General features: G+C 39.8%; 1 protein-coding gene across 1 annotated transcript in view; it reads left to right on the top strand.

Annotated features, from left to right (window-relative positions):
- The window catches only part of mmp16b (matrix metallopeptidase 16b (membrane-inserted)), a gene marked incomplete at both ends in the record, with an annotated part of 34,756 nt that extends 23,389 nt beyond the window's left edge, over positions 1-11,367 (top strand). Inside the window, 7 exons of the mRNA XM_081374395.1 lie at positions 565-884; positions 5,805-5,966; positions 7,392-7,609; positions 7,683-7,821; positions 8,780-8,930; positions 9,045-9,160; positions 11,000-11,367. Of these exons, the coding sequence (XP_081230521.1) occupies positions 565-884; positions 5,805-5,966; positions 7,392-7,609; positions 7,683-7,821; positions 8,780-8,930; positions 9,045-9,160; positions 11,000-11,367 (1,474 nt within the window). The remainder of the gene's footprint in view (positions 1-564; positions 885-5,804; positions 5,967-7,391; positions 7,610-7,682; positions 7,822-8,779; positions 8,931-9,044; positions 9,161-10,999) is intronic.
- Positions 11,368-11,814: the final 447 nt, after the last annotated feature.

Genomic DNA, 11,814 nt, shown 5'->3' with positions numbered 1-11,814 from the left:
CTTAGAATTGAAAGTTTATTTCTCACAATTGCAAGCATATATTTCACAATTGTCTTTATTTCTTGCAATTATAAGTTATCTCACACAAAAAAGAAAAAAAGTCTTGCAATTGCAAGAAAAAAAGTCAGAATTATGATATAAAATGTCACAATTACCTTTTTTATTTTTTATTCCATAGTCGAAACAAACTTCCATAATATCGCTTTACTGATGTAAAATGCTATTTTGGCGGACTTTACACTAAACAACTTAAATTTGTCTAACTCATGTATCAGGTAATTTATGTCTATTTATGTAATGCCAACTTTTTTTGCATAACTTTTAAAAGTTTGTCTGACAAAATGGAAGTTGAAAGTTAACAGTGTAGAACATGTAAACAGTTTTAAATCACAAGTAAAAGTATATTTTAGATCCTTTTAGAAATTAAAGGGGATAGTTCATCCAATTTTTTTAATTAGGTAATCATTTAATCACCCTCCTGCTGTTCCAAATTTAGTCTTAAGGTTTGCTAGAGAGTTCAACTCCACTGCTAAATAATGATTTTTTTTCTGTTTGTTTTTCTAGCATTAAAAATGTGACTCCCAAAGTGGGAGCACGAGAAACACATGAGGCCATCCGCCGAGCGTTCGACGTATGGCAAGGCGTCACGCCGCTACGCTTTGAGGCCGTGCCCTACAGCGCTCTGGAGAGCGGCAAACGCGACGTCGACATCACCATAATCTTTGCCTCTGGTTTCCATGGTGACAGCTCTCCTTTTGATGGAGAAGGAGGCTTCCTGGCACATGCTTATTTCCCAGGGCCGGGCATAGGGGGCGACACACACTTTGACTCAGACGAACCCTGGACGCTGGGCAACCCAAACCATGATGGTGAGAGAACGGCAGGTTAGGCCACATTTTCAATTTCAACAATTAACAAACAATAAAGTTGCCATTTCAGCAGGAATGCAAATGTGACAGAGCAGCTAAATCTTTAATGGCATCTGGAGACTTTTACAAGTACCACTGAAAAATAAATGACTTTAGGAAGTGTAATGGCTAAAACCAACACTAATTCTGCAAAATAAGACTCATTTAAAGTAATTAGTGCTATAATTTACAGGCTGAAATTAGTGTTTTAATGAACTGCCGTTTGTAGCTTTTTACATATTAAGGTGGAGAATTCACTAAACTGCTGCACCACCTGCTCATAGTATCTCACCGGGGCATTTTCTAACCAGCTTAAGCAGCCACAAAATGTAATGAAGCCGTTAGTGAAGTATGTAATTTGCTAACACCAATAAAATTCTAAGTGTTAACATTAGTTGATGCATAGTAGCATATCATGAACATTACTTTTACAGCCATATTTATGATCAATGGCAGGGCAGAGTAATAGCTGTGAATTCTGTAAAAAATTTGTTTTACAGACCCCAAGTTAGCACAGACGCTACCAAATCTAACATTCACATAAACACTGTTTCTGAACTCGATGAAATGCCTTCTTTGTAGTCTTCCAGGAATGAACACATCACAATATTAATCATTTAAATAATTCCTGCCTAAGGCATATGCTAAAAGGGGCGGTGCCTGGTTGAGTTGCATTAGAAGTGTGTTCAAACTTGAAGTTATGGTAAGTGGTGGGACATTTCTGAAACAAGCTTAAAGCAGTTAACTTATCACAACACACTGGTCGACAGCTGACCAATTAGAGTGCATGTGCTTACCAGAAGGAGTGGCTTCATAGAGACAGGAACTAAACAGTGTTACTAACAGTCTGTGAAGAGAGTTGCTGCAACAATGTCAAATATGTGAAAAATAATGTTGTTTTCTTTCTTCTGAACATTCAAGCATGAAACCCTATCCTAGTAGACACCAAAGACAAAATCAAGACATTACAAAAGAGCATAATAGGTCCCCTTTAAAATAACATTTTTCTATTTTAACATATTTTAAAAAGTAACATTTTTCCTGTGATGCAAAGCAGGGAACCCCTTTTCTGGTTCCCTGAGAAGGGGAACGAGACACTGCGTCCTAGGACGCTTATGGTGAATGCCTCTGGCATGACCGGTGTCTGAAGCACGTGTCAAAGCTTGACAATAACATTGGCTGGCGACAGCCTCTAACTTTACTACTGGTATGACCAGAGTATAAATAGGGTGCCTCTAGTACATGTCATCCACTTCTTGTCTGAAGGAGACATGGGCAGGCATGCCTGAAGCATGGCAATGGGACACAGTGTCTCCCTTCTCAGGGAGCCATGGATACATTCGTAACTCGAGTCATTCCCTTTCGAATTGGAACTCTCACTGCATCCTAGGCACTAATGGGGAACAAATGCCCACGAATGCTGAAGGAATGAGTGACGTATGGCTGACATAAGTCAGGGACTTCTACGGAACGGATCCGGAGTCACCGTCCTTGCATTGCTCACCAGCGGTCGTCGTGACTCAATTCCCTAGGGCCAAACACCCTGGCTACATAGAGCTTAGCACAGGGCCTGGTATTCAAAGAATACCTTAAACTGAATATGGCCAAGGATATACTGTAAATATATCCGGCCAGTCGCCACAGCGGACACACCCCTGACGAGTGGAGGTCACACGTGGGGAAACCTAGCAACACTCAGGGGAGTTCTCAGAGCAGAGGCCTCAGCAAGGTGACTCTCTAAAGCAAGAGAAGGCCTAGCTATGGTCTACACAAAGGACTGCTTACAAGGAGTCTCAAAGGAGCCTAATATATATGAAAACTGCTATCCAGGCAGAGCTCTGGGGGCGGAGGCCTCAGCAGGACTACTCTCTAAAGTAAGAGGAAGGTTAGCAATGCCACCTTAAAGACAGTTAACCAAGGAGGATCCAAAAAGAGCCTAGAACCAAATCCATGGCCTTCATGAAGACAGGTTTCAGATAACAACCATCTATAGCGAGAGGAAGACTAGCTACGCTCTACACTAAAAGACCACCTCACCAATGAGGCTCACAGAGAGCCCTACAACTCAATATTGCTATCCAAGCGGAGCTCTGGGGAGCGGAGGTCTCAGCAGAATGACTCTCTAGAGCGAGAGGAGGCCTAACAAAACTCCACCTTATAGACAGTTCCACCAAGGAGGCTCACAGAGAGCCATACCACTCAATGTCACTGTCTATAACGGAATTATGCTGAAGTCAGAACGAGCTCATTACAGGGAGCAGAGGACCTTGCCCATAACAGGGAAGGTTCTATTCTATTCAAGGTTCCTAAATGACCAATGGGAGCTACCAGCTAAGGCTAGCTACAACCATTGTAAAACCTGCACTCTGAGGTACCGTACAACAGGAGGGGTTCACCCAAGGCAAACAGAGACCAGAAGCAATCCTTGGTCGCAGATCACAAGAAAGTTTAAGGGGGCTAGGAAAAAGTGCTAGCTGCACCATTATAAATCCTCAACTGAGACTCCAGCAACAAACCAAGCTCTCTCATAGGGAGTTGGAAATCCTACTATTGAAAACTACCATGAAAACATTGCCATCAAGGGGAGTCAGCTGAGTGCAAGCTGTGGCCACTCGGAAACAATGTCTTCATAGGATCTCAAAAACTCCAACACTCCCGAAGGTGCCTTGCAACAAAGAAGAGTTCACAACCTGTGGCGAAAACCCACGTCCTGTCGGGTTCTCGAGATCAAGAGCTCATCCCAGGGACTGGAAGACCTTGCTTCAACACTTCCTCCAGCTCTTCTGGGGGGATACCGAGGTGTTCCCAGGCCATCCGGGAGACATAATCCCTCCAGCGTGTCCTAGGTCTTCCCCGGGGTCTCCTCCTGGTGGGACGCGCCCGGAACACCTCCCCGGGAAGGCGTCCAGGAGGCATCCGGAATAGATGCCTGTGCCATCTCAGCTGGCTCCTCCTTTTTTGAACAGTAATGTATAAATAAGTGTTAGATTTTTTATGGTCTGTGCTAACTTGAGATCTGTAAAAATGTTTTCTGCGAGATGGTATAGATCAAATCTACTGATCATTGCTTTAATTGGTATCTCTGTTCATGTATTTTTACATTTACTTCCATTACTTTGCCCTGTTGAAGCATTACAACACATTTTTATTAATTTTACTACAGACATGACAGCTTTCTATTACTGCCCATAGTATCATGTGGTAAACTGGATTCTACTGGTTTCTCAAACTTTTGTAATGATCATGGCAGTAAATGGTGGCCATATATCCAGACATATATCCATGTGATGTAGTCAAGCTACATCAAGTTTGACATTTGACAAGTGTATTCTAGATCGCATTGGTGGAATGGAGTTGCACAGTCCTGATAAAACCGGCCTGCGAGATGGGGAATTGTGGCATGCAAATAGTGTTCAGCACATTTTTTAGTCATGGTATGATTGACATATTTCCTTTAGTGAATCAGGTGCTAAAACAAGGCAAGTAAACAATTCTATCATTGGTCGCAATTGATTCTTAAGTTATTCTTCCCTGAATAAGTCTGTGTATGCGCGTTCATGTTTCTGTGCATGTCAGGTGTCAGCTTTGTTTGATATATAGTATTTGCATTACGGTTGCGCCCATTAAATGAGAGGTAATCAGATCCATCTCTTCACTGCGAGCCGCACTTAGAGGCACTCAGCTTTAATTACCTGGGCCGACTGGATGCAGAGAGCTTTTAAGATGCTCATCTCCTTTCACAAAATGTCTCAGTCGAGACAGTAATAAATGGCTGCGAATACATTCACATTTACTGCCACCTGCACTCTTCGGCTGTTTGTTTTGCTGCCGTCTCTGATGTTACACGTGCCTGGCATAATAGCTTCCCGTGGTTTCAGTCAGGCTTCATTAGAGTCACCACAGTCCATATGGACAACACTGTGGTTTTCTTTATGTTAAGGCTGATTGCCAACAGCATGTAATATAGAATAAGCAGCAATTAGGGGATAATTTTTGATGAGTCATTTAGAAAGCCTCCCCAACATTCACTCATTGTTACCAGATCTGTTTTGTGAGGGGTCAGTGAAGATGACAAGATGACCCTTTACACAAATTGCAAAAAAAAGAAGAAAAAAAGATAGTTTACCCAAAAATTCTACATCACGTACTCACCCTCATGATGTTCTACACCTGTATGACATTCTTTCGTGAGTGCAACACAACTACTCTTTTGGTCACACTTTATATTAGGTGGCCTTAACTACTTACATTAAATACCTACACAACTATATATTTACTTTGTAAATAATTCCCACATTTACTTCTAATGAGTTTGAAGAATGTTAGGTTTAGGAGTTAGGGTTAGGATTAGGATTGAGTTAATTTTTGGGGTAAGGGTTTGGGTTACAGTTAGAGGTAAAGTAACAGTGCAACTACAAATTAGTAATTAAATGTGAGTACTTTAAATGTAATTACAATGCACCAACATGTATGCACATAATAAGTAAATTGTATCAGTTGCTTAAGTACTTAGTAATAAAAAGCGTGACCCTCATAATACTTGTACAACTGAACATTCAAGACAATATTTTTGCTGAGAAGGATATCTTGCATAACATTTTCATTCATCATTAGTTCAGGATGGAATATATTTCCAGTTTTGTTGTATGATTTAAAGCAATGTGGGATCTGTTTTGCATTCTGTTTCCAAAGCTACTGTTTCTGTCATGCCCACACACACCGTACACTTGCACATTACAACATTAAGATGGATCTCAGGTCAAGCACTTGTGTAGTGAGTCATAATGCCTGATACTTTTCATAAATAAGAACACAAGCATAACAACAACAACTACAACTACTACAACAAAGCAAATCCTGTGTATTGTATTTTCACTGTTGTTTTCTACTCCTTAGGTAATGACTTGTTCCTTGTGGCGGTCCACGAGCTTGGTCATGCTTTGGGATTGGAACATTCGAATGATCCTACGGCTATAATGGCTCCATTCTATCAGTATATGGACACTGAGAGCTTCAAACTGCCTCATGATGATCTCCAGGGCATCCAGAAAATATATGGTGCGTTTAAACCTGTTTACAGCATTACTATTACAATTTTTTTCTTTTACAATCGCTAGGATACATTTCTCCATATCCGAGGCATGCTGCCCAGGTTATTATAAAAACGTGGTTGTGGGCTTATTTGATTTAGACCAGTAAGCAATTACCTTTCAACCAATAAGAGCAGCCTAGCAACACCCATAATACCCAAACAACCACATAGCAACACACTAAAAACATGTATATTAAAAAAGTTTTAATTTGTATTTTGTTAGTAAACTTTCAAGGATTTAAATGAATTTTAAAGGGCAGAAAGCGATGCTTAAGGATGTAGTGTAATGACAAAATATTATTTTTTCCGAAGTGTTGACAACTTTGTGTTAACTAATAATTGTTACAAACTGGTACTACCAACAAAATATTAGTGCATTCCTGGAACTGGGCGTCGTTACACTACATCCTTATGCATCGCTTTCTGCCAGGACTTTTACGTGCTTTTCCCTAATCACGGAAGTGACCTCGACGTCCGGGTTAGCGGTAGCATTAGCCATCAGGCAAGTGTTATTTAAATTAACTCCTGATGTACTTACAAACTTTCCAATGCCTCGTTTTATGAGGACAGAACCTATTTGTACTACTGTAGAAGTTTAGTACCATTCTGGGCATTATTAGTGGGGTAATTTACGAGATACAGCCTAGGATCCATTAGCGCCTGCACTAAGCCATTCGGCTGATATCTCTAAATAAGCTCTAACTTTAATAATGTTCGACCAAGGAAAAAAGGCTTCGGGGGATGGGGGGGTGTTTGGCTCAAGGTCATGGTGCAAAGGCCCTAGGTTGATTTTACTCTGAACCATCCCTTTAAGTGGCATAAGAAACAAGCATATCCTTTTTGTAATCGTTTGCAAATATGTTAAATAAGGGACGTTGAAAGTGATGTTCTATTTTTGATCTATTGATTTATTCAAAGACATATTTAAAATGCAATTTATACATACCTTTTATATGATGAGCATGTCATACTGAAGAAAAAAGCCATTAAAAAGAAAAAAATAATTGAAAAGAAAACCGTATGTATTTCCATTACTACTGGAGCTGCCAGTTTCAAGTGATTATTAAACAGCAAGAACAAACTATGCAAAATCAGAAGCCCGTCCTGTGCACTCAGTGTCCAAATTCAATCACTTGTTTTCATTCACTCCTTCAAGTGAACTCTATTAGTGGAGTAATGTAGGGAATAGTGAATGAGAGTATAGGGGGCACACTGCTAATGGTTAAGTCATTACATTTCTTGAAAATGGTATAATAGTTTTTCACAACCACATGAAATACAAAGTACATTTATTTGCCACATGTGTTTTCATCTAGATTTTGAAAAGAGTTTTGCCTTTTCTTGACAACCTTATTTGTGTTCTTCATTTGAATTCTTCATTACTTCTGCAGGCCCTCCAGACAAAAACCCTCAGCCAACACGATTGCTCACGACCGCTACGCCTCCTCGCCTGCACCCACCGACTGACCCTCGAAAGCAGGACCGCCAGGGTCGCCCTCATCGCCCTCCGCAGAAGTCCAAACCCACCCACCCCAACTCCAAACCCAACATCTGCGACGGAGGATTCAACACTCTGGCAATCCTACGACAGGAGCTGTTTGTCTTCAAGGTATGACTAATGAACAGCTTCACAGAGAATTAGTGCCGTATAACGTTTCCTAACACCAGTGCGCTCTTATTAGGATCAGTGGTTCTGGAGGGTGCGAGATAATTCTGTGGTGCCTGGATACCCAATGCAAATAAGCTACTTCTGGAGAGGTCTGCCTCCCAAGATCGATGCTGTCTACGAAAACAGCGAGGGGAGATTTGTCTTCTTCAAAGGTAAGATGTTTCTCCTTCTGACTTTTAAATCTTACAGCCTAAATATAGATGTGAATATGTGAAGGAAAGGCCTTAGCTTTCAGGGTCTATTAAAACTGTGGAAGCTTGTTTCTGCCAAGGTAATGGATTGGGCAATGTTAATGTATTGGCGGAATAGATCTGCTACGCTCCTGCTGCTGCTTCAGAGCAAGTACCGAGACTTGCTACAGTAAATACATTCACAGACAGTGCTGTGAACAAGTAAGACATGCTGCTGCTGTTGCACATGTAACATACATGAAATAACCCGTGGCAGATCTATATAGGTGGAGCTGGGGAAGGTGGGGGGTTTCTGAAGCGCACTGCAGACTGCTATTTGAATGATAAGTATTTGAAAGATAAGCAGCAAGCTTATTGGCTGCTGATGCCACCGCAACCAATCAGCTGCGATGTGATCGCTAACAAATTGAGTTATGGACTATAAGTAAGGGATAAATTAAGAAATTTGTATTTTTTTATATTTCTGAGTTTTTTCTCAGAATTCAGAGTTTATATCTCGCAATTCAGACTTTATAACACAATTGCGAGTTTATATCTCACAAGAGAAAATTACGAGATATAAACTCGCAATTCTAAGAAATAAAGTCAGAATTGCTAAAATTCTGAAAAGTCAGAAGTTTATATCTCACAATTGCGAGTTTAAAGTTTTCTTTTTTTCCTCAGAATTGTGAGATATAAACTCACAATTGCAAGTTATAAAGTCCGAATTGCGAAGTATAAACTCGCAATTCTGAGAAAAAAACGTCAGAACTGTGAGACACAAACTTTTTAACTTTTTTATTCCGTGGTGGAAACAAGCATTCTTATAAACCAGCCATAATTGTCATCAGTATTATTAGTATTCAAATTATTATTATTATGAGAAGACGATGCCATTTATTTAAACATTCAGTCTTTCCATTTCTCCATATTTCTGAAGGCAACCGGTTCTGGGTGTTTAAGGATACAACTTTGCAGCCCACATATCCTCAGGACATTTCTCTTTTTGGCAATGGAATGCCTACGCAGAGCATTGAAACAGCTGTTTGGTGGGAAGATGTGGCCAAAACCTACTTCTTCAAAGGCGATAGGTCAGTTTTATAGCTTCCAGGCACAGTGTACAATGGGACCCAGTGGATACCCCCTTCACTGGATTGTTCCTTAACGTCCGAGACCGATTTTTCTTTCTCTGTTTACTGTTAAAGGTATTGGAGGTACAATGAGGACATGAGGACCATGGACCCTGGATATCCAAAACCTATTACTGTGTGGAAAGGCATCCCAGACTCTCCACAGGGAGCCTTTGTCGACAAAGCCAATGGTAAGACATTGAAATGATCCCAGCTAACTGTGCAGTGCCTTGTAATAAAACTGGAAATCAAAATGAATCATTGTAAGTGCCATAATTGCGTTTTCATTGGTGCCATTGTCTGGTGGTTTGCACATAATGCTCAGACACACTGAGATATGACTTTTTATGTGGGTAATGCAAGTTTGAGTATGCTTGCATTTTATACTCTTTTAAGTAAAACTGGAAAAAATATTATTTTATTTTTATATTTAATTTTTTTTTTTAATTACAAAGTGAAATATTATGTTTTGCTTAACTTAATCCACACATTAAGATTTACAAAACCGGGGACATTTCCTAGTTCAATAATTATAATTATTATTAATTATTATGATGTTTGCAGGTCTGACTGGTTTTAATACATTTCACCAAAAATCACACAATGAAAAATACCAAACAATAAACATATACTATATACAGTAATTATATCTTTTTAACTCAAAGGTTATTTTATATTTGTGCTTTTGGAAATGGATCATTGGCTAAAATCTAAGGCTAATTATGCTTATTACTTTGCACTTTAGGCTCATTTTAAGCACAAAGTATGTGGATTCTTCAAAATACAATTGTTAAGTGTGTTTATTATTATTATTATTATTAATTTATATCAGGTGTATTTTCACCACTGTGTTAAGATGTGTGTGTCTTGAAAGATACTGCATCTTGAATGTGGAACTTTTAAACATTTAAATGTTTTATACAAACAGTTTTACTTTAACATGAATAGTTAGTATGTAAGTAGTACCTTATAATGCTCTGCTCTCATCTGGGTTCAGTTTATCAAGGCTAAAATAGCAGCGTGCGACCAAGAAAACTGGGACAGTACCCAAAAAACAGACGTCTGGTCACCTTACCCCACATTTAAATATTTTGTTGAGAGACCTGAATGTAAACTTGTCTTTTGGAAACTCTAGAATCCCCTCAGAGGCGCAGGGTTTAAGTAATTGGCTCACTCTGAGGTGCTGAGCTTCAGACTTTGTGTTGGTGACAACTGGCAGAAGATAAAAAGTTTCTTGAAACTTATGTATGATGTCTGTACTCTGTGCAAGTAGTGAGTCCTCACCTGATCTCTGAGCTCCTTCGATGTGATAATTGGCCTCAGTGTGGCTTCTCTCAACAATCTCTTGGAGTTTTTTAAGGAACAACTAGTTCTAGGCAGCATTTGGGTGATTTATAACTTCAACTTCTACTTCTACTTCCTCATAATTGAACCAATAGTTGCCAAATGGGACCTTCAAAAAAGGTTTGGTAGCGTTTTACTTTAATTTGAATGGTCTTTTTTGTGGGTTACCACTTTTGTCAAATCTGATAACACAATGGTGCTCTTTGAATATTTAACATTAATTAAATGTTTAACAGTTTTATATTTTTTAAGATTTAACATTAATGACAGACATCACGGTGGCAGGTTTATTAGGCTGCTGTCACTTTAAGACCAGCCACATGATGCGGATCTGACATGCATCCTTTAACTCTTTAAGTACATTTAAGACTTAATTTTACTCATTTAACTATGCTTGCAAGGATACTTGACAAAACGGGCATTTTGGCATTATTTATTGTGTTTTGTCCAAGCGCGGTCCAAAGTGGCTTTCTGGTGAGCACAAGAAAGTATAATATAATATAATACAATATAATATAATAGGCCTATAATTATAGTAACATTTAACTGACTTCTAATTACATTGTTTTATTATCCCAAATCATTGTACAAGCAATGACTGGATTGGTTGAAATTTCTGTTTATGTTTCGGTTTATGTTTTCCATTATGTGTGGTTCAATATGAGCTGTCTTCCTTCTTCCCTAAGGATTCACATACTTCTACAAGGGGAAGGAGTATTGGAAGTTCAACAACCAGCGGCTGAGAGTGGAGCAAGGCTACCCCAGGTCTATCTTGCGGGATTTTATGGGCTGCGACGGTTTGCCCACCGACCCCGACTGGGACTGGAGCTCCCCACAAGAAGAGGAACCGCCTCAATATGACCACGATGATGACGTTGATATCGTGCTGAAGCTGGAGAGCAGCGGTGGAGCGGAGAAAGCGGTGGCCATTGCCATCCCCTGTGTCCTGGCCCTGTGCATGATGGTGTTGCTTTACACCGTGTTCCGCTTCAAGAGGAAGGACACGCAGCGCCACATACTGTACTGCAAGAGATCCATGCAGGAGTGGGTCTGAGAAATTGAGGTTCCACTCCTACTGTTAAAACTATTTCCGTCTTAAAAATCCCCTCAAAGGTCGAAGTAATTGGCAGAAGTGAAGGATGGCATAAATGGACAGCATGCCAACTTCCTTCACCCACCTTTGAAGATGACAATGTGTTGTTTTTGTATGGTTTTGGAACTATGTGTGGCTTTGGGCGGCCATTTTGCTTCCCAGAGTCCTGTGCTGGAGTTAACTCGTACTCTTCAAACCATAATTATCAACTTTTCAATTGACTCAAGAATTATTTATCTTCAGACTGCTGATCTCGATACTCCATATAACATGCGAAATCACCTGTCACTCCGAAATACTTGCTTGTGTTGAAAAACTGAACCCAAACCAAATATGCCCTTAGTGTCCAAAGAGGATTGCTTCATTCACATGGGATGTCCTGAGATGACTGGATTATCGATCATTATT

Source organism: Scardinius erythrophthalmus (genome assembly GCF_964197995.2).
Source record: "Scardinius erythrophthalmus genome assembly, chromosome: 9".
Lineage (NCBI taxonomy): Eukaryota > Metazoa > Chordata > Actinopteri > Cypriniformes > Leuciscidae > Scardinius > Scardinius erythrophthalmus.
The sequence above is the reverse complement of the archived record's forward strand: the minus strand, read 5'-3'. Positions and strand labels throughout refer to the sequence as shown.